General features: G+C 50.7%; 1 protein-coding gene and 5 non-coding genes across 10 annotated transcripts in view; all 6 read right to left on the bottom strand.

Annotated features, from left to right (window-relative positions):
* The window catches only part of TBRG4 (transforming growth factor beta regulator 4), a 28,743-nt gene extending 8,135 nt beyond the window's left edge, over nt 1-20,608 (bottom strand). Inside the window, exons 1-9 of one of the 5 annotated variants that reach the window (XM_077808496.1) lie at nt 20,486-20,608; nt 18,198-18,696; nt 14,115-14,438; nt 11,332-11,503; nt 7,934-8,091; nt 7,181-7,291; nt 4,191-4,335; nt 1,903-2,148; nt 635-746 (exon numbers count right to left, since the gene is read on the bottom strand). In XM_077808496.1, coding sequence (XP_077664622.1) covers nt 635-746; nt 1,903-2,148; nt 4,191-4,335; nt 7,181-7,291; nt 7,934-8,091; nt 11,332-11,503; nt 14,115-14,438; nt 18,198-18,620 — 1,691 coding nt within the window. In that variant the 5' untranslated portion in view covers nt 18,621-18,696; nt 20,486-20,608. Of the gene's footprint in view, nt 1-634; nt 747-1,902; nt 2,149-4,190; nt 4,336-7,180; nt 7,292-7,933; nt 8,092-11,331; nt 11,504-14,114; nt 14,439-18,197; nt 18,697-19,578; nt 19,881-19,951; nt 20,219-20,485 lie in introns of those variants that run through there. The other 4 variants (XM_077808500.1, XM_077808498.1, XM_077808497.1 and 1 more) reach the window with 4 other exon arrangements.
* On the bottom strand, nt 1,102-1,239 carry LOC144261723 (small nucleolar RNA SNORA5). Its single transcript, XR_013345417.1, has one exon. It is a non-coding gene; the product is annotated as a small nucleolar RNA SNORA5 (small nucleolar RNA).
* On the bottom strand, nt 3,060-3,196 carry LOC144261724 (small nucleolar RNA SNORA5). The gene has a single exon (XR_013345418.1). It is a non-coding gene; the product is annotated as a small nucleolar RNA SNORA5 (small nucleolar RNA).
* On the bottom strand, nt 8,422-8,549 carry LOC144261726 (small nucleolar RNA SNORA5). The gene has a single exon (XR_013345420.1). It is a non-coding gene; the product is annotated as a small nucleolar RNA SNORA5 (small nucleolar RNA).
* On the bottom strand, nt 12,827-12,966 carry LOC144261720 (small nucleolar RNA SNORA5). Its single transcript, XR_013345414.1, has one exon. It is a non-coding gene; the product is annotated as a small nucleolar RNA SNORA5 (small nucleolar RNA).
* On the bottom strand, nt 17,327-17,464 carry LOC144261722 (small nucleolar RNA SNORA5). The gene has a single exon (XR_013345416.1). It is a non-coding gene; the product is annotated as a small nucleolar RNA SNORA5 (small nucleolar RNA).
* Nucleotides 20,609-22,497: the final 1,889 nt, after the last annotated feature.

Here is a 22,497-nt window from a genome sequence, read left to right as displayed (position 1 = left end):
CTGGCTAGGGAGCCTGCACTGCCCAATTAGCATCAGCATCTTCCCATACACCCCCTCCCCCTTCCCTAACTAGTGGTTCTACTCACAGCTGCTTGGGCTGAGTGTGGACATGAGCTGGGGGCTCACTCATTCCAGCCTGAGCAGGGGAAAGGGGTATGGGTCCCCCCATGATCCCCAGCTGAACTTCTTTCCCAGTGGCTGGCTAAGGGAACTTTTAGATGAAGATGCTGGTTATCCCGATCAGCTTGTATCCTGTGTGTCTGTGGGGACTTCTAGGGAGGTGGGAGAGGTAGGGAGGGGACTCTCAGGAGCTAGGTAGCTTGAGGTTACCATTCCCCAGAGTCTGCTCACAGCGCCCATCTTCCTTTGCCCGAGTTTCAGCGGTCATGATGCAGCCGTGGCATTGCTGGCAGCGGGTCTGTGCCATGAGCTGCCAGGCCTGGCTGCCAGGGAGTTAATGCACCTGTTCTGCTTTCACTACTGCAAGTGCAGAAACATCTCACCTCATCCTGAGCACTTACACACATGGCAGCCTTCCTCCCCTCACTCCCACAGGGCTGGGGCAGACTTAGACCCTTCATTCTGGCCTACATAGCGCAGGAGGGCCTGATCTCTGGTGTGGCTAGGCACTCACCTCCTGGTGCCGCGGGGTGGGGGTTTTGTCCCTTCTGACTGGAGCAGGTAGGGGGCAGCAAAGTCCTTTATGGGGAGAGGCTGGTTGTCGCTGTTCAGCATCATCTCGGCATCTACACAGGAGAGAGGGGAAAAACCACAGGGACTCCTGAGGCCTGGCTGGCTCCTGATTAACATCAGTTGTTCTACTGGGCCACATCCCCAGGGAGATCTGATGATGCACAAAGACTTGCCTAGGCCCACCGGCTCACCCGTGAGAGGGTGACACTAACTGGCCAGTCGGGGTAGTGCCCGCCATCGAGCACCTGCCCTGCTACCAACCTACCCCCTGGACAGAGCTGCATTTTGGCTCTGATTTGCTAGCCAATGGCAGTGGGTCCAGCAGGGCCATTCCCCTGTGTCTTATGCTCTGTGTGGATGGTGGGGCGCTGCAGTCACACACAGCAGCCACCTCTCCTAGCTCATGGCGGGTGTCTGTAGCATGTTTTTATCCCCAGGGTCCAATTAGAGGGGCGTGGGGCCCATGAACTACAGGTCTTGCTGTGGCAGCCAGCTGGGCCAGTACCCACCACGGAGAAGACAAGTACTGAATTTGACATGGCTGCAGGGGGAGGGGGAGCTGCAGAGTTCTTGGGTGGACCTGACAGCTGCTGTTCACACAATGGTACGGGAGGACAGGGCGTTTCCTCCCCGAGGTCTGCCTGGCAGCTCTGCAGGCTGGGACATAGGGACTGGTCTAGCCAACCCAGAGGGGAGACAATTTTCCATCTGCCTTGTCGCTTCCCTGAGACAGTCAGGCATATGTCTGAGAAACAGTGTGTTCCACCCTGTGCTAACTAACCACCAGTGATCCAGAGCCCTGGAGCTGGGGAGCACGGCAGGACAGAGCCTGTCACCCCTGGAGCCAGGGGGTAGAAAGGTCAGGTGCACGGGGTTCACAAAGCCAAAACCATCTGGCTCCATGAGCTGTCTCTGCTCAGGACTGGAATAGCAGAGGGGTCAGGAGGGAGGTGCACTGGCAGGGCGAGGAGGCACCTCAGACTGATGCACACGTCAGGAGGGAGGTGCCCTGGCACAGCTGTGGTGGGAGCCAGGTGATGGATCAGTGGGTGAACAGGAGGGCTGCATCAGGACTGCCACGCAAGTGGGTGAATGTCAGGAGGGAGGAGTTTACACGCCATGTGCTCTCTGGACAACGCAGGAGCTCCCCAGTTCATTCACATTGAAGTCACTGCAGCCCTGGGCTCAGGTCCCCAAGAACACACTCACCAAGCTGCCAGCCATAAATGGTGTGCACGCTGAACCGCCTGTTAACCTCGTCTTTGGCCACCCTGTTCAGCACCTCCTGCAGGCTGCTCTGTAGCGGAGAGGCCTTCGTGTCCCTGGTTGGCTCCGTGGCACTCAGGGCCTCTGGTGGAAGGAAGGGCCCTTGGTAGCCCGGGCACTCCAGCCTGGCAGCAGCATTGATATGCATCAGTTTGAGCCTGTAGTTCTGTCCTCTGGGCGTCTGGTCGGCTGTTGGGTAAGAAGGGCAGCAATGAAGACCTGGCCCAAGGGAGGGGCCTGGACCGAGGGCTCAGCCACTCAGATCTCCTAAAAGTTCAACTCAGTCCACTTCATAGCAGGACTCGGGGCTTGTGGGCTCTAGCCCCACATCTGCCACTCAGGACCTGGTCCTGCAGGGTCCACAGTGACGAGTGGGATTATACGCTGGGGCTTGCCCATGACAGCAGGGACTGCACTCAGTGACCCAGCAGGTCCCATCCAACGCTATGTCCCATTAGACCTAGGTGCTGAACAACCTCCCACTGATTGCAATGCATGCTCAGTACCTTGAGGGGGGCACCTACCCCCTGCTGCATCTAGCGCCTGATCTCCAGGGACTGGGCAGTTGCAGCTTTGGCAGCACCAAGCCTGTGAGGCGGGCTTTGAGGGAGAACGCCCAGGTGCACGGGGAAGGGACATGCGCTCTGCCCAGCACAGGGTCCTTGAGGTGTGTGGGGTAAGATCCCTGTGCCCAGCTACGATTCAGTGGCACTGGCATGGAACAAGCGTTATCACTACCCCGTGGGTCTCCACGTCAGGAGAAGCTCTGTGCTACAGAGACGTGAGCACACAGACCCAAGCGTACCCGGCCATAGTCACTCCAGGAAGCAGCGTGCCCAGTGTTTCACGTCATCACTAACAGCAGAGCCAGCACCACACGGGAACCCCCACGGGCAGCACCACCCAAAGGATGTCACTCGGCTAGACAGATGCCCCCTGTGGCAGACTCCGGAAGTGGCTGTTCTAACCAGAGGCCGTTGCCAACCCCCTCTGTGGTATACTCATGCTGAGAAGGGCTCACGGCCTTTCAGATTGCTGAGCTGGCAGAACAAATCTCATTCCCTGCCCACTAGAGCAGCTTTGCAAACCTCACAGAGGCTGGGTGTCTGTAGCACGGTTTTATCCCCAGGGTCCATGAGTGGGACGTGGGGCCCATGAACTACAGGTGTTGCTGTGGCAGCTGGATGGGCCAGTACCCACCAGGGAGAAGACAAGTACTGAATTTGACATGGCTGCAGGGGGAGGGGGAAGGGGAAGCTGCAGAGTTCTTGGGTGGACCTGACAGCTGCTGTTCACATACGCACTTCCCAGACTTTAGAATTCAGCAGGAATGGGTGGGTGAGTGAGGAACAGAGCAGCAAACTAGCCTTTTCACATTACAGAGCTGTGCTCAGACTCCAGCTTCCAGGACAAATCAAAAATCCAAGGCTGGTGGCATCAAACCACTCCTTGGTGAAGAGTTACCCACATAAAGAAATACACAGCGCCAGCGTGCCCAGGGCTGGGAGAGCAAAGGGGGGCAGTTAAAGTGCATCAGAAGGGCTATGTGGGGCCAGGACTGGAGTAGCTCAGGGCGGTAGATGAGCAGGGATGCCCTCTGGAAGAACACTGTGGGGGAGGACACACTCAAGTCAATGCTATTGGCACTTCATTTTCATGAGCATTACACTCACTTCCATCCGGGGCCCTCTCCATCACACCCACAAACCCAAACGCGAATGCCCAGCAGAGACTGGGAGCTAGTGCTGCTGGGTTAGCCACAGCCCCCATGCCCCACGGCCTGGCTGCTGAATTATTGCTGTGCTTCCCACTTCCAGCCACTTCAGGACTGTCCTGGGGGTTATAACAGACAGCAGCGAGGCCAGCTCCCCATACGTGGCCCAGCCTGCGTGCCTCACCCGGGGCCTGGACAGACTGATACCATCACTCATTCAATCCTTCACCTCTCTGCTGCAACTGTTACAACAGGGCCACCTGGTGGTGGATTTGTGACATGACATCTGTCGGCAATGGAACTGAGACTACATTCATCTCACCCATCATGGGATAGGCAACGACCGACCGTCACCTGGGCCAGACAGGAACTGACAACCTGGAGGACAAAGGCGCAATACTCCCATTCCCAATCCCTTGAGCTGTCAGGTTCCCCATGGTCTTAAAAGGCTCCCGCTCTCTCCATCTCCACTGGCAGATACAGGCACATCCCAAGTCCTTGCTACATCTACATTTACCCAGAAGCTGGCTATACAACTGTGGGGCCAGCACCCTTTGCAGGTAGGGAGTCTTTGCCTGTTGCAGCACGCACAGTGACCACACCAGATCTGTCAGCAGGTGCGGGTCCAGACTGTCCAGCTGGTCACCAAGCTTCTCATGGACCTGGGGAAGGAAAGTCACAAGCTGTCAGATGGGTTTCCTGGGCTGGGTCTTCCTAGCTCTGCTAGGAATTCAGAGGCCACTGGACCGATACCTGGGTGGCTTGGCCTGAGCACACCTAGTGTGAGACATCTTAGCTAGAGAAACGCTTCTCCCAGCAGAGGGGGTATTTGCAGTCAAGGGATTTTTCTCATTTTGGTTCTTCGGAAATGTGAAAGTGGGTTGCCCAGCAAGACTCTCTCTGAACGGTACGTTCTCTCTAGGGTTTGTTATTGCAGGGTTGCTACTACAGCGGCAGCACACACCGTGCTCACTGTACGCTTGCTGCTCTCTGAAGGGCCAAGAACTCACTAACAACCGGATCACTGCGTTTTTCGTGGGCCAGAGAGCAGCGAGGGCTGTGGGATTGCTTCAAAGCCACACGTGTAAAGAACACGGCCTTTGCCCAGGAATGAACGGGATGAGAAGCCTTGCATGCCCTCCCTGACCGCAGTGGGATGCCAAGCGTCATTATCATCCTGAGAACACCTGGATCAGTGTGTGCTGGCAGGATGTCCCTCTGGGTCCGCAGCAAGCAGCTGGGCAGCTTCACCGCTGCAGGGCCTCTTACCATTATACAGAGGATTTGTAGGCAGAGGCTTTCATGGACTCACAGAAATGTGGGGCTGGAAGGGGCCTCGAGAGGTTGTCTAGTCCAGCCCTCTGCACTGAGGCAGGACCAAATAAACCTAGACCACCCTTGACAAGCGTTTGTCCAGCCTGTTCTCAAAACCTCTAGTGACAGGGATTCCACAACCTCTCTTGGAAACCTGGTCCAGAGCTGAAGTACCTTTAGAGCTAGAAAGTATCTGCCTTGCTGCAGATTAAGCCCATTTACCTCTTTTCCTGCCTTTGGTGGTCAGCATCCTCTTTATAACAGACCTTAACATATTTTTAATAAGCCAAAGTTGGTAGTTTATGGCTTAACAAACCCCCCCTTTAGAGAGAGCTTCTAATTCTGGTGTCTGTGACAACCCTGCAGACCAGGGCCCTCGATGAATGCATACAACAGGCATGGGGCGGCAAGGCAAGGTGCCCCAGGCACTGCCCAGCCACTGTGCCTCCCCCTTGCCCTGGAGAGAGACCCCATAAGGATGAGTGGCCCCATGGAGACCAGACAGAGGCCCCAGAGGCTGGTAAGTGAATATGGAAGTGGGGAGTTGAACAGACCAGAGGAGGACTCCTGGAACTACGGACCTCAGACCATCCCTGCACTTTGGCTCCAGGGAGCTGGTCACTTTGGTATGCATCCGATGAAGTGAGCTGTAGCTCACGAAAGCTCATGCTCAAATAAATTGGTTAGTCTCTAAGGTGCCACAAGTACTCCTTTTCTTTTTGCGAATACAGACTAACACGGCTGCTACTCTGAAACTTTGGTATCTGACAGCTCAGCAGATGGTACAGAGCAGGCCAAAGGACAGTGGGGGAAACTGAGGTGACGGTGCTGCAATGCCACATCCAGCCAGGAGGGGCTGTGTTGAGGCAGCAGCTTTGCTACAGGGTGGCTTAATGAACTAAGCATCAGGTCAGAAAGGCCAAGATGCACTGAAGCCTCTGGCTCAAGCCCCAGCAGAGCCAACTCAGCTCTGCACCCTCTGGGATGAGGAACTACACATCAGGCCGGTTGCTGCAGAGGTGATGGGACTATGAGGTAGCTGAGCTCCTGCCTGCTCTGTGTGAACAGGTAGAGAACACGTTGCCTAAAATCTATACTTCTGCCTGCATCTAACCAGCTCTCATGGTGCACCTGGGAGATGGGCTAGATTAGCCAGAGAGCTGGGTTAGATTAGCTCTGGGCTAGATTAGCCAGAGAGCTGGGCTAGATTAGCTCTTGCTCAGAATGCTACTATGATCATCCATGCCTACCTAGCAAATGAATTGCGAGCACCGTGCTGCCCTCGCTGCCTGGCTTGAGGTGCGCGGCTGCCCCAGCTCTGAAGGGCACAAGCAGGCATAACAGGCAAAGCACGGCATGCCAGAGACCGGCAGGTGAGTGCACAGGCACTGAGGCCTGGTCTAAAAGCTCCAGTCCCCCCAACCCAGATGTGCCCCTCTGGAGGGCTGTCATAGCCCCATTGCATTAAGTGATTATATGCCTATTGTCTCTGGGTGCATTACATACACTGGTCACCAGTACAGGCAGCAAGGAGAGCCATTCTCCTTCCCAGCCACCTGTGTCAGGATGACATAGCCAGGAGAGGGTTACGGCCTACCTGCCTGTCATGTCTCAGCAGGCAATTTAAGGGAAGGGGGAGTCTTTCTGGGGGGGGCTTTTCCTTGCCTCTCTCAGTCCCCAGACACACCCTTCCTTTAAATCCCCGGCCCAGTCCTGACAGGCAGGTTTGCCCATAACCCTTTCCTGATAATTGTTTTACCCTATCACATCATCCATAGTGTAGGGCCTCCAAGTCAATGCTTGACTGAAAACACTGAGCCTGGCACTTTGCCACATGCAGCAGGATGGAGCGAGTGCCGGGGCCCTGCTGGGATGCCCTGCTTCCTGTTCTCAAGAGCTCAAATCCAAGGACTTCACTGAGCAAACATGAGCACTTACTCGAGATGAGCTGCGGTGCCCCCCAGGTTTGAACAGACTGTAGATCATGCATGTGTTCTGGGAGATGGGTGTGTAACTGCGGGGCTATGGCATGGCTGTCCTTTTCCTACAGAAGTCAGAGCTGGAGATATTCTGGACACCCCTAAGTCTGCAAGCTCAGATGTCTTCAGGAGATCTGCAGCCTTGGCAGACCTCGCTTTGGTTCTGATGTAGCCCGAGGGCATGACGGGGGACGGGATGGGCAAGGAACGTTACCATGTTAAAGTAGTTCTCGCTTCTGCTGGGCTGGAAGTTCAGGCGGGCGAAAGACAGGATGACGTTCCACAGCTGCAGCATGGTGAATCTGTCAGCATTGTCCAAGGTGTACTGGAAACCAGAGAGGGAAAGCATAAGTGTAGACCCGAACTGCTCCAAAGCAAACACTGACGCTTACAAAATCCAACCCACGGACAGCGCTGCCCCGATGACACAGGGCGGAAATAAGCCAAATGGCCCCTATGGACCTGTTAAGGATTTTGTATTAGTATCCAGCACTATATTCAAGGAGCACAAAGATATGGGTGTGTAAGTATAAACTGAGATAGGCAGAATACCCCAGCTGCCCGATGAGAAACGGAAGCACAGACAGGATAGTCGGGGATGAGCTGGGATTAGTTGCCAAGCAGTCCGGGGCTCCCCTCAATGATCCCCTCTCAGCGTAAGCTGCTACCACACCAGGCAGCCATCTGCAGCAAGCCAGCTATGATGTGCCCCATACTGTAACCCCCAGCATAGAAGAGACATTGAAGCCATTTTTACTGACACATGCTGTCTTGCACTTAGCCAAGTCAAAGAGCTGTATGTGCTACCACTGAGCAAGGTATCAGCTTGGTATCATAGTGTTTAGACTTTTTAGACTTTACAAATACATCTCAGCATCATTACCCCATCTTACAGCTTGGGAAACTGAAGCAGAGGGGCCCAACAATGGCTGTTTCCCCCTTTCCTTCCCCACTCAAGTCTCCTCACCTGAGCGAAGGCCTCAAAGAGGGGCAGGTTGAGCCACTTGAGGTAAGCAAAGGACTTGATGCAGCGCCCCACGTCACCATGAGCCATCTCGGGCACGCGGGCGTGCAGGTCTGATGCCATCTTCTGGAAGACCTGGGTCTGGTGGAAATTCAGCTTTCCTTAAAGAGGCAGAAGAAATCAGCACCTGCTTAAGAGGAGTCAGCCGGGAGCTCCGAAGCACCAGTGGGAGCAGTGCAAGGGGGGAGCGGGACGTCTGGGGGGGGTAAGGCACAGGGGGAGACAAGCAAAAGCATCAAGCTGTATTCCTGGAGAGGAAGAGGCTCTGGGTGAATGCTGTTCCCTCTCCACCTCGAAATCAGATCTTAGCCACAACGATACTCTTGCAACTACAGAGAACCAGGCCAGGCCTCTGCCCCAAGCCCATCAGCCTCTCTCGATCACCAGGCGGTGCTGAGAAGGGATTCAGACTAATGATGCTGGCCTGTGCTGGGTGCCTGTGGAAGATTTTTATCCCCTCTCTAGACAGACATGGCATGAACTACAGGTGCTTCTGTGGCAGCTATTTGGGTCAGTACCCATCACTGAGGAAGAGAGCACTGCATTTGACAAGGCTGCAGAGTGCTTCACACCTGATGCTAGCCTGACTGTAGGCTCATTAACTAATACCAAGGGGCAGCCTAAATCCCATAGGAGTACTCATGGTATCCACATTAACGCTGAGCCAGCCACCAGGTGAAACTTCCAAGGGGAAAGTCAAACACACAGCCCCAGACAGGCGCATGGGGCCCTTGTGTTTGAAATGATCAAGCAGCACCGTTACACTGATGTTGACGTAATCAAATCAAAGTACTAGTGGGAAGAGGTGTAGTGACAAGGGCCAGGAGGCAGGAACTTTGCAGTTGCTAGCTCAGCTTTCTCTGACTCCCTCTCTGGCATGTCACTTAACCTTTTGGGGCCTCAGTTGCACCAACTGCGTAATGGAGATAATATTCTATTTCCCCAGGGCTGTTGTCAATGTACTTAAAGTGTCTGCAAAATGAAAATAATTTGAGAGCAAAGCGCTAGCATGTTCATTTGCCTTCCTAATCGTATAAACAAACCCACGTGCACCATTTCAGAATGCAGAGCTCCAGATATTCCCATTCCACTGGGTGCATGTCCCCGCAGCTCTACACCTAGGGATGGTACTTATTTTAAAATCTTCATTAAATCCGAATAACTTTCTTCAACACACAAAGGAGCTTGTCTTGGCTGAGGAATAAATTCGCTACAAGCTTGAAGTTAATACTAAGCTGTATCCGAAAACAAAATTAGGATTTAGGGTGATGGATGCTACAGAAAACAGGGAACTAAAGAACCATCATCATAGGTGAGGAGTGTTGTGGGCAAAAATCCCCAGAAACAGACAATACCAAGGGAAGTGAAACAGTGTCAGATGGGCCAGGAGAGCTCTCCAGAAGACAGGGAGGGGAGAAGAAAAACCTGTGAAAGTCCATGGGAGTAATACTGAACTACCGAATTCTGCCGAGTTTAGAAGTTTGGAAAAGAACTTAAGTTCAGTTATGGTCAGGGTAACAAACCTGTGGCCAACTGGTACCTAATGACTGAACAGATCTGCTCCAGGAGTTCGAGTCGTACGTAAGCTACATTTGTTATCGCTGCAGAACCACCGCAGCTCTGGGAGGGCGAGCAGGACTCTCTTCTGGCTCACGCCAACAGAACCTTTATCTCAATACATTCTAATGGCAGAATTTCTGTGGCGATGCACGAACCAGCAAGAGCTCAGTAAGACTCTAAGACTATAGGAGTCCTGGGGCTGGCAGTCAACAGATTGTTCAATTCCTCATAGATGTTAAGGTCAGAAGGGGCTAATCAATCACTCAGTCTGACCTCCAGTATAACACAGGCCAGAGAATTTCAACCCATTCCCCCTGTACTGAGCCCAGTAACTTGTATTGGACTAAAGCATCTTCCAGAAATGCATCCAATGTAGCTCTGAAGACATCAAGAGATAGCGGCTCCACCACTTCCCTTGGTAGTTTGTTCCAGTGGTTCGTCACCCAAATTACAGGAGAGATGATCTAGTCTAGACTCACTGAGAGAAGCAGGGAATGCTCTGAATGCCATTTCTACTGTAGCTTTTTAGAGCATAACCACCCCATCTAGGTAGTCGTAGTTCAGCCAGTTGGTCACGTGCAAGACGTGAAGTGGACTGCTCAGCTGGAATCAGCCAGTTTAACAGAGGGGCTCATGTCACTGTTCTACCTGGTAGGAGGATACACTGCCCATTTGTCTGGACTGTTGCTAACAAGAAAGCAGTGTTTGTGATGTCCTGCAGAGGATGAGAGGCAAAATGTCTGCAGAAACCAGCAAGGAGGGGTCAGAGAACTAAGAAACCCATTATTATACCAATGGGTGTGTTACTTTCTGCTCAAATTAATGTTGTTTATACCTAAGCATGCTATGACTAGGTTCATTATTGTGATGGATCAGAAAACTCTGATCTATGCTGTAGCTTGCAAACAGAGATATCTCCGAGTTAAGACTGAAATACATTGGCCCGCCACACCCAAGAGCACAGGCAGAGACCTACTGTACTATGTAGTATATTAGTCACTAGATAAAATAGTATCACTTTACAAATATTCCTCAACTAATACTCTGATGGAGAGAGATCAAATAATTTTGTAACATCACCCCTTTACGCCTAATTCCATCTGGGCAATCCAGTTCATTGCCAATCCCACAACCACAGCACTTCTGGCTTGCTGAAACAGGCAGGTAGTAACACCTACCTTTTGCAGGTGGGGAAACTGAGGCACATAGGTTAAATGACTTGCCTTTGGTGACAGAGGGAATCCGCTGCAGAGCTGGGATTAGAATTTGGGAATTTCTGCCACTCTGCTGTGTGCTCAAAGAAGGTCTCTTTCAAACTGTGCAGGTTTAAGTAGTTTTCTTTGAAAGCCTTTGCTGCTAGAAGTCCGTGGTAGATGTGGATGGTGACACTTAATGCACTATTGGAAGGTGCTTTGATATGAGGCTGATGAGCATGGTAAGAAACTAAATAGAACAGAATGCAAAAGCTGAGGGCACTGTAAGGTCTGCATTGTAACTGAGAAAATCAATTCCATTGTGGGTGTGTATTAGAGGTACCAAATAACTCGACAGTTAACTCTCCAAAGCAGGGTCAAGAGAGATTTCAACCCGCTGGGTAAAGTTATTTGTACTTGAATGTATGAGCTTAGGACTCAAGGTGGTCCTCCTCTTCCTCAGCCAGGACTGCATCATCATGGTACTGATGCTCTGAAGTCCTAGTTCAATGCAAAGACTGTGCTGCACTGGACTCTGCTGGTGTGATACTTGACTGAGTAGTTCAGGGGACGGCTGGACTCACTTACCATATGCAAAGGCCAAGTCCACAAGAACGCTAGTGCTGAGGGTAAAGTGCTTCTGAACCAGATGGTAGGAAATGGCCCGGAGCAGGGGGACAGAGCGCCGGTTCTGGAGAGCTAAAACCAACGCCACTTTCCGAATGTCCTCAGCAGTGAATTGCTCGGCTAATTCCAAAGCCTGCCAACAGACATTAAGCACAGAGAGTAAAGGTGGGATAAAGCAATTTACACGATTAACTGCTTACATATCTCACATTTCAAAGTATCTTACAAAACATACCCTCTCAAAGATCATCCAGCGCTGAAATGCTGGAGCAGAACATAGCAGATCACAGTAATAAACAGTATAAGAAATGATGTCAAAACCATTGTATCCAGAGGGGAGAATTAATGGAGGCAGGACGTAATTACTTCTGACTGAATTTGGTCAGGATATCAGTGCTACATTGAATACTATTGCAAAAAATACTGTGGGATCTATTACAACCACAAGTGGCCAGTATGGGCTCAATACAGGAGTAACTGGGTGAAATTTAAGAACATAAGAATGGCCATTCTGGATCAGACGAATGGCCCCTTCAGCCTGGTATCCTCTCTTCCGACAGTGGCCAATGCCAGATGCCTCAGACGGAATGAACAGAACAAGTCAATTATCTAATGATCTGTCCCGTTGCCCAGCCCCAGCATCTAGCAGTCACAGGCTTAGGGACACCCACGGCATGGGGTTGCATCCCTGACCATCTTGGCTAATTCCTCGGAGACACTGACCATTTATTCCTACTCTTTGTTTTCTGTCTTTTAACCAGTTAGTGACCCATGAGAAGACCTTCCCTCTTACCCCAGGACTACTTAGTTTGCTTAAGAGCCTTTTGTGAGGGACCTTGTCAAAGGCTTTCTGAAAGTCTAAGTAAACTATATCCATTGGATCCCCTTGTCCATGTTTGTTGATCCCCCTCAAACAATTCTAATAGATGGGAAATCATGCCTCGCCCTTTACAAAAGCCATTTTGACTCCTCTCCAACAAATCGTGTTCATCTATGTGTCTGATAATTCTGTTCTTTAGAACAGTTTCAACCAATTTGCCTGGTACTGAGGTTAGGCTTATGGGCCTGTAGTTACTCGGACTGCCTCTGGAGCCTTTTTTAAAAAAATAAAGGACCTGTCCTATGCAGGAGAGGAGACTAGGTGATCGAACGGTTCCTTTTGGCCTTAAACTCTGAGCATCTCAGTTTACATTTCATCCAAAAGATTACAGCGCTCTAACATTAAGGGTTTATGTCGGGCTCAGCCCCATGGGATCTGAGCTTCTAAACCAATGCACCAGCAAGGTGAGTACTGACAGAGGGGAAAGAGTAACCCCTACTGAATCATTAACACCATTTCCTGGTGTTTCCCTTGGCATCTCACCTATTACTAACCTTACCCCACTGTGTTTAATTTGCTACCTGGCAAAATCCCAAGCCAATCAGTCTAAACTGTGGTATTTTTATTAGCATGTACCAATGTCTGCAGCAAATATTTATCCCCAGGATCCAGAAAGAGAGAGACGTGGGGCCCATGAACTACAGATGTTTCTATGGCAGCTTTTTGGGCTAGTACTCACCATGGAAAAGGTGAGTACTGAATTTGACATAGCTGCAGTCAAACAACCACTTAGAGACCTCACTGGTGGTTTCAATCTGGGGAGCGTTTCCTCAGCTCAGATCACATGCCTGAAGGACATCTAGTAAGCAATGAGCTAATCCACGGGCACAGGCCTGCAGAGCTGTGATTCACAAGCCATCTGATTCAGAACCAGGCTGAACTGGAAGGAGAAAGGAATGGAAAGAGAACTAAGGTAACATTCCTTTTCTCCCCATCTGTGATGACTTAAATGGGGAGTCTCAAGGCAGCGTGCCCCCACAATGAGCAGATTCTGCAACTCTGTGCTCAGATCTCAGTGGAGCTTGGCCCTGGGGGTGAGGCAGGCTCTTTACAGAGTCTCACTATGGAGCCATTTCAGTAAAGTGTAAAGTAAACCACAACAGTTCTCTCCTTAACCTCAGACCAGATGTGGGTTGTTTGGCTTGTCAGATTCAGGATCACTGCTTTAAAAAAAACAACAACATTCTTGGGGTGGTGGTGGGAAAACATTCCAGATCAGAAAAGACCCAGGAGGCCCTTGAGGGAACATGCTGCCATGCATGCCTGACGTGCTGTATAAATGCCTACGAGCCCTTATTTGTGAATAGATTTTTTTAATCACTTGACAGCCCTAATTTTGCTGAACTTTTTTCCCTTATGCATCCAGCACATTTAAGGTACTTTATTTAAATAAAACATGTAAAGTTCTGTTTTTGTGCATTTGCAATTAAATGTGAATTTCCATCCAAATACAGCTTGACACAAACTGCAAGTAAAAAATTGATCATCTAGGAAGTGAGAAATGCATCATTCATCATTCTCTTGTAATAAATGTAAAAATTAAGAATCTAAATAAATGTAAGTTAAGCTATATCACTGGTTCAATATCTGTGTATAGATACAGTTTATCCTCCTGGTTAGCAAAAAGAAGCACCAAATTTGACGTAGAGGCCGTATTTAGTTGCAAATCAACATGTTTCAATAATTACTAGCCAAAGAAAATAACTAGAAAGTACAAATGGAAAGCACAATTAAAATTACTGATTTAAATCAAGGCTACCTGCTTGCTGATTTATATCATGATTCAAATGGGAGATTTAAAAGGATTTATTTAAATCAATCCACCCTGCAGGAGACTCACGCTTGTCCTAGCTGCTGCCTATACCTTGTCCTCCAGCCGGTCCATCAGGGTCTGCGAGAGGTGCCCGACCTTCATCATCAGTGCCACCACAGCTCTGGTGTCCCCAATCTCCGTCCAGCGCAGCTCCAGGTGCTTCACCACGTCGCTCAGCAGCTCACTCTGATCCTCCGTGTGCTTGCTGGCTGCTATGTACTCTGCCAGGGAAGCAATCTGCCTGAAGTTCAAGCGTCTTAACCGCCAGCGTACCTCCTGCTTCACCGATCTCAGCTCCCTTTTATTCCTCTCCAGCCCCAGACAGTAGAGGCTCTTCAAGAGGGGCAACAAAGAGCTATTCCAGACCTGGGAAAGCTAGGCAGCAAAGAGGAAATATGGGAATGTTGTTAGGCACAAAGGAGGCTGTAACAGAGCAAGAAGTGGAGTTAGAGACTAGAGGATTTATCAGATGGGATCAGTCATCCAGCACTGGCAAATGCCAGACGCTCCAGAAGGCACCCCCGAAAGAGTGGTTTTAGTGCTCCCGTGTCTACACTCCACATTCACTGCCCCTTTAACTTCACTCACAGCCTGCAGCTTTCCCAGCAGCATGAGCAGCTGCTATGTCCAGCCCTGGTCTGGAGACAGAGCAGTGGTGCTCTAGTTTTCCCAGGGCTGAGCTTTCATTGCCTTTAGTGTCAGTCAACATTTCTCTCTCTTTTTCCTCTATGTTCAGACCAAACTCCCCTCCCGCCCCCGTGTACATTCCACAACTGCCTCATGAAGGCACAGGGCACTTGCGGCTCTTCTCCAAGGAGAAACTGATGATGAAGCTGAAAGGCCATCATTCTTATGCTTCCAGATCTTGACTATATGTGCAAGATCCAATGACCCAGGTCACCCACAGGGCAGCGTAGGGCTATCACTGCTGGGCAATGGGGTCAACTTGGCAGTTCCAGTAAGAAAAGCTAATATGCAGCTGGAAAAAAAAAAAAAAACAGAAGCCCAAAGTTGCACAGATGATAGTCTAGCTTCTAAAGCACCTTTCATGCTGAAGAATCCCCACGGGTTGTGCAGAAAACAAAGAAAATATCACCAAATTGCAGCCACCTCTGGGGTGGAACATGACAGCTATCTAACAACATGACAAAACAGTTTAAGGAAACGGAAGAATCATTTCTCAGCTTGAAGCTGCAGAAGGTATCAAGGGAAGTAGACTGTAACGGCTCAGATAGAATGTGGCCAGGGTGCTCTACTAGTGCTCTGGCAAATGGTACCACAGGCACCATAATAACCAAGACTTTGGTCTTAAGACTTGTCAGAAACTTGGCGCTTCAAGGAGCACAGCCGCCTCTCAGAGCCAGGCTTGGACACTGACTCAGGCTGATGATCACCACTGTAGAACAGTAATTCTTAGAGATCTCAGAGTGGATTGCAAAGGGTCTGTAAACAAGTATCACCCATTAGGCAGCTGAAGAAACATATCATGACCTACCAAAGATCACACAGGTCACTGGCAAGCCAGGAACAGAACCTCAGTATTCCCACTCTCAGTCTTGTGCCCCATTCAGTCTTTCAATACAAATCACCAACACCATTTCCTGCAGCACTTTGATACCAAATTCCATTGAGAGACTTCTGTCCAATTGCTGGCCTGGTCCACCCCTACCTGTCTTTTGATATCTCAGGGCTTGTCTACACGGGGTCTTATATCAGCTTAACTTTAGTTTGTTTGAATTAGAGTGTCTTGTGCCCACACTCAACTTCTTTTTAAAATCAAGTTATTTAGTAACTTAGATGGCAGCAATTAATCCTCTTTGGAAGAGAAGTAACTCCTCATTGCAGTGAGTTTATTTGCTTTAAGGTTCATGTGGACAAATCCTTAACTATTCTGCTTCTGGCAATCCTCCCACTGCCATCCCACAGTGCACTGCTTCACACCTGGATCATCCTGTCTATGGATCTGTCTGTGCACCTTCACTGCTCCATGGTCATCTCAACCAGATCCCCATTTAAATGCTAGCACACAGCTGGGTGTGGCACTTTCTGATAGCAGTATTGAGTAGCACAGAGCAGCGTGGCATAACAAAGTAGTGTGAATGCCACTCAGTTAATTTACATAAGAATAGCCATACTGGGTCAGACCAAAGGTCCATTTAGCCCAGTATCCTGTCTTCCAACAGTGGCCAATGCCACGTGCTCCAGAGGAAACGAACAGAAGAGGTAATCATCAAGTGATCCATCCCGTCACCCATTCCCAGCTTCTGGCAAACAGAGGCTAGGGACACCATCCCTGCCCATCCTGGCTAATAGCCATTGATGGACGTATCCTCCATGAATTTATCTAGTTCTTTTTTGAACCCTGTTATAGTTTTGCCCTTCACAACATCTCTGGCAAGGAATTCCACAGATTGACTGTGCGTTGTGTGAAAAAATACTTCCTTTTGTTTTAAACCTGCTGCCTATTAATGTCATTTGGTGACCCCTAGTTCTTGTGTTATGCGAAGGAGTAAATAACACTTCCATATTTACTTCCTCCACACCAGTCATGATTTTATAGATCTCTATCCTATCCCTCCTTAGTCGTCTCTTTTCCAAGCTGAAAAGTACCAGTCTTATTAATCTCTCCTCATATGGCAGCCGTTCCATACCCCTAATCATTTCTGTTGCCCGTTTCTCAACCTTTCCCAATTCCAGTATATCTTTTTTGAGATGGGACGACCACATCTGCACGCAGTATTCAGAATATGGGTGCATCATGGATTTATTCAGAGGCAATATGATATTTTCTGTCTTATTATCTATCCCTTTCTTAATGATTCCCAACATTCTGTTAACTTTTTTGATTGTTGCTGCACATTGAATGGATGTTTTCAGAGAACTAACCAGAATGACTCCATGATCTCTTTCTTGAGTGGTAACAACTAATTTAGACCCCACCACTTTATACATATAGTTGGGATTATCTTTTCCAATGTGCATTACTTTGCATTTATCAACACTGAATTTCTTCTGCCATTTTGTTGCCCAGCCACCCAGTTTTGAGAGACCCTTTTGTAGTTCTTCGCAGTCTGCCTGGGACTTAACTATCTTGAGTAGTTTTGTATTGTCTGCAAATTTTGCCATCTCACTGTTTACCCCTTTTTCCAGATCTAAGTGCACCAAATTGGTGCACTCAGAGCAAACAAACGAATCCAATTTAACATCCCCGTGTATGCATGCTCTTAGGGTGAGATGCTTCAGTATTTCTACTGATCTATACAAGGTGTCTGTAGCATTCTTTTATCCCCAGGGTCCAGTAATAGAGACATGGGGCCCATGAACTACAGATATTGCTGTGGCAGCCAGCTGGGCCAGTACCAACCACAGACAAGGACAGTACTGAATTTGACATGGCTGCTGTAGTTTAAGAATAGATAGTGGAGAACATAATGTAACATGTGAAACCCACTCTCATTCTTATCATTTTACTGAGATTTCATTGGGCTAATCCAGGGTTCCATGTGGCTGTTGAGAGCTGGGTGTGGATTCACTGATATGCCCAAAGGGGGAAACTAAAGTTCTTAACATGGGTACAACACTGCTGCTGGCAGAATTCACCAACGCTCAGTCCAATTCAAACTTTATTAGTCCTTGTGCTGCTGTTCACCGCAGCCCCTGTGAAGACAACAGAACTTAGCAGGGCTCTCTGAAGCACCATTGCCTCGTGTCACCGATAGGGGAGGCGCAGCAGCATAATCTCAAAAAAGAGACTGCAAATTGGGAAGGCTATGTTGTGTGTGCTAGGCTATCACCTCAATCCCTGCCCGTGCCCATCCACTGGGACGCATAGCACCCACAGCCACTACAGCCATTCAACACACAGAAATGGAATAGCCAAGTAATGTTGCGTTTTTAGTTGTTTCCAGTGCAGCAAGTATTCTGCCTTTTGTGAAAGCAGTCGGTCACTCTATCTCTCCCTTCCATGGGCTCTGTCTCTCTCAGCTGGAAGTTAGGAGAACCAACATCATGTGACCAGCCAACTCTGCACAGGCCACCAGCTAAAAGCAGCTGGGAAAGGGGACTTTATCTGCTTGTTCTCCCGTCACACTCCTCCCTCCAAGAGCGCCCATCCGTGGCATCATGGGAACATACCTGGCTATTTAGAATGTTGAGCACTTGCTGGAAGCGACTGTCCTGCAAGATGCTCTCTGTTTCTAGTTTCTTGTCCACCACGAGTCGGGAGAGTTGGATGACTACTGCGGAGGCCTGGTTCCCATTTAGAGAGTGATGTTCACCCACATTCAAGAGATCTTCAGGGCTAGAAGCTGATTCAATGAGTTCATCAATCTCTCTATGCTCTGGATGTCGGCTGTACACTTGCTCCTTGACTGAGAGTTTGTCTGTTTGCCTGGAGAGGCTTGAAGTGTGTAATGAAGCAAGAGCTGCCTGAGGTAGAGCTCTTGCTACCACTGTCTTGGATGCTGGTGCTAACAGAGAAGTTGGGGTTGCCAGGGGTGCGAAGATGGAGCCACAAAAGAGCCGACGACAACAGCGTTGCACCAGTCTGGCTGCCATGACACAGCTAGAGCTATTGGGAGGGAAGAGGAGGGGGACAAAACTGAACTGGGGTCAACTCCACATTTCAGAGGCCCTACAAAAGGAAAAAAAACAAAACACTTTAACAAAAGCATATTTGAAAGTTAAAAAAGAAGAGGGAACTGGATGACTCTAGGGCACAGAGTTTTCCATCAATAGCCTGGTTTGAATCTAGCCCAGGCTGGTAGTGACTGAAAATCATGTGTCACATAGGCTATGCCTACATTTGTAGTGGTGTGTAGTGTAGACACACTACACACCCAGCTAGCATGGGTATAAACAGCAATGTAGACAGCGAGGCACTGCTTAGGTAAGTAGAGCACAGACAAGCCAGAACCTTGGCGTCTGTACCTACATGGCTCTCTACACACCCAAGCAGTGCCTCCCACCTCTACTCGGCTCTTTTTAGCAGTGTAGCATCCTTGCTGCCAGAGCATTTCCCTGCTGCCTCCCCTTGGCCAAAGCCTTTCACAGCCACGTGTAGCTACACACCACAGTGGGGAAGCAGCCCGTTTTTCACTCTGGCCCATAGCTACGTCTACCCCACGTGCTGCCACAAGCGTAGACAAGGCCTTACGGACACTCAACTTCTCTAGAAGATTAAGTGTAGTCTCATGTTGGGAACTGTCAATGAATTTCAGCCCTGTTTGTTTTACATTCATTCATGATATTTATATAGCATCACTAAGGTCTGGGCCCGCAAGAAACACTTCCTTCCACTTTCACTCATTTATTCACAACAATCAGCCTAAGTCTTAGGCACATTATCAGTAACTTAGTTGAAATCGAGAGCAATTGTGGGGAGGCGGAACCCATGAAAATTTAAAACTCCCGCTTAGAAGTTACAGTGAAAATTGAAGGTTGGTATTAACTCCCATTTGCGACCACTGACATCCATCATAGGATTGTATCTACTTCCTACCAATCCCGGCAATACCTGAACACTGCCACAGCACTGCTGTACGGTTTGGCTCTGAGCCCGCTCATGTAAGTACCCTGCTCCGTCACATGCACCCTGCAGGCACAAAACGCGGATGGTACTTCTGGGTAGCCTCTCCTAGTCCTGCCGAAGCCAGTTGGGAAATCACCGAGAACGGGCCTCTTCTCCCCTGACCCACAGGCCAGCTCCTCTGGGGCAGCAGCAGCACATGGAGGGACACGAGGCCCAGCTCTGATGGACCCCCCCCCCGCCACGCCCCTTGTCTGCACTGGATCGCCCGCTTCCCGGCTCCTACCGACAAGCGTCCCGCCGAGGCCACCTCTGCACGAGGGGCACTTTGCCAGCGTAGGGAGCCCTAGACGTTATTTACCCACAAATCAGCCCCAGCTCCAGGGGGGAAGGTGCCCGCCCTCGGGGCTTCTCCCGGCGCAGCGGTGTGGGGGCGCAGACCGCACCCCCGAGCGGCCCAGCGGCGCGACGGGGAGGCAGCCGGGGAGGCCCAGCCCGCGAGGCGCCGCTCAGGCCGAGACAGGGAGGGAGCCGGGGGTAGGTCAATGTCACCAGGGCGAGGCCCAGGGCCCGGCACGCAGGGCGGGCGCGGGGCGTTGAACGGCCGCCCGCCCCCGCCGGGCGGAGAGGGGAACGGGCTCGGCCACAGCCCGGGGCCCCCCGATTTCTAGGCCAGCCCCCCCCGCGGCCCGGATACACCCCCCCCCGCGGCCGGGAGCCGGAACAGCCCCAGGCGCGGCGGGACACGGATCCGGGCCGGCACGCGGGGGAGGGGAGGGGGCGGGGGACCACCCCTCTTCCCGGCGCCGTGACTGGCCCGGCCCGGTCCGGTCCGGTCCGCCGCCCCTCCCCCAGAGCCAGGGAGGCCTCCGGGGCCTGGCCGCCAGCCACTCACCGCCCCGCCTCAGCAACCGCCGGCCCCGCCGAGCTGACCTCGCCCGCCCGCGCCCGGGGAGAGGGACAGAGCGCGCGTGAGGGGCGCGGGCCGGCCGCGTCACTACCCCCGCGACGCTCCTCCGCCGCGCCCATTGGCTGCCGCTGGGGGGAGAGACACGCCACGGGCGCCATCTTCACTGAGGGCGGCGGCGGGCGAGGGTATTTCCGGGCGCCGCCTAGGCGCGGGCGGGAGTTGGGCGCGGAGGGATTCGGGGGCGGGCCGCTCTGCGCCGGCGCCATTTTGGGCGGGGTGGAGGCAGGGAGGGGCTCGGCCGGGCTAGTAGCAGCAGCCGCCCCCTCAGATGGCGCTGTGGGCGCCTTGGGGAAGGCGGGGGACAGCCCCCCTCGCGGGCATCGGGAGCGGCGCCCGGCATCTTTTGCCGAGGGGGTTGCCAGGGCCGCTTCCGCGTGGCCGGGCTGCTGGGGGCCTACGTGGCCCCAGGCCGGGGGGGCGGGGTCGCTCCCGCCCCTCTCTTGGGCAGGGAGGGGGGCGAGTGTCCAATTCGGCCTGCCCCAAAGCTCTGGCACGACGCAGGCCCGATGCAGGGCCCGTGCAACCCCCCTGGTCGAGGGGAGGCGCTTCAGTGAAGGCTGTTATCGAAGGCCTGGCCGCCTGCCCCACGCCTGTCCCTGTCGTGTCTGAACGGCCGCTCCGGTTATAGGTGTTCCAGGCCTGGGGATAGGCCCCTCCACCTTCTGCTGAAATAGGGGGGATTTGGGGTGGAACACTAGGGGAAGCTAAAAGAAAAGGAGGACTTGTGGCACCTTAGAGACTAACCAATTTATTTGAGCATGAGCGTTCGTGAGCTACAGCTCACTTCATCGGAAGCTAGTGATTTTACTGTCTAGGTGGAGGCCCATTTTTCTTAAGTGGGCGCTGTCTCGTGTGCGGAAAGGAACGGTTCCCAGGGTTGCCAACCCCAAATGTTCAGTCATCATGTCAGGCTCACGATCATAAGATTAATGCAAGGAGTACTTGTGGCACCTTAGAGACCTCCTCCTCATTCTTTTTGCTGCTACAGACTAACATGGCTACCTCTCTGAAACCAGTCATAAGACTGGCTTTTAAGGCATGAGATTATATTTGAAAAATAGATTTGGTGTGCTTTTAATTTGCTTTCTGCTTTTTGAGCCTCTAGGATGTACTGGGATCATATTTTGAAGTTTTTCTCAACAGCCATGAGGGTTAGAGATATATATATATATATATTTTATTTAAGAAGGAAGGTTGAAATTATCACATCCTACTTGACTGTAGGAGCTGGGGCTTAAAGGAAAATAATTTTTGAGACTCATGACAAAATCATGAGAGTGGGCAACAGTAAGAGCCTTTCATCTATAACTTCTATTATCCTGTGTTCATTACTAGCTGTTAGGAGTAATAGAATTTAATATCCTGTTTTCAGGCTTCTGTCAAGGAACATGTCTGATAAATGTTGAGTGTGGCTGATTCCAACCCATAGACAGCAGTAGTGCATATAAGTACCAGCTGCTATGTTACAAGTATTTTACACACTGCTTGCATGCTGCTGGTCTGCTACCATTTGCACATTTGATTATTTATGTAGCAGTAGCAACCAATGGTGCAAATCCACATTGGGGCCTCTTTGTGCTGACAAACAATTAGGATAACATTTTTCTTACTCAGAAGAGTTTACAATCTAAAGATTCAAAATAGATGAAGGGTGGTCAGAGGGTACAACATTCAAGCAAACCAATTAGTACCACTTGCTTTTTCCATTTTGTTTTTAAAGTTCTTGTTTGTTTTCCATTTAGGGGTGTTAATTTTATACCTTTTCCTGGTGCTAGAAAATCCTGCCAACTGGGCTTAATAAACAGAATAACTACTGTTCTGCACAGACACCTCCCATTTAATCAACCAACTAGCAAAATTGTGCTTTAAGCAAATTCCATTGACTACCCACTGTGCACCTCAACTGAATGTGTTCCCATCCCATCTCTCATTCTGGA

Source organism: Eretmochelys imbricata, chromosome 2 (genome assembly GCF_965152235.1).
Source record: "Eretmochelys imbricata isolate rEreImb1 chromosome 2, rEreImb1.hap1, whole genome shotgun sequence".
In the NCBI taxonomy this organism is placed as follows: domain Eukaryota; kingdom Metazoa; phylum Chordata; order Testudines; family Cheloniidae; genus Eretmochelys; species Eretmochelys imbricata.
Note: the sequence above shows the minus strand (reverse complement) of the source record. Positions and strands in the feature narration are given on the sequence as shown.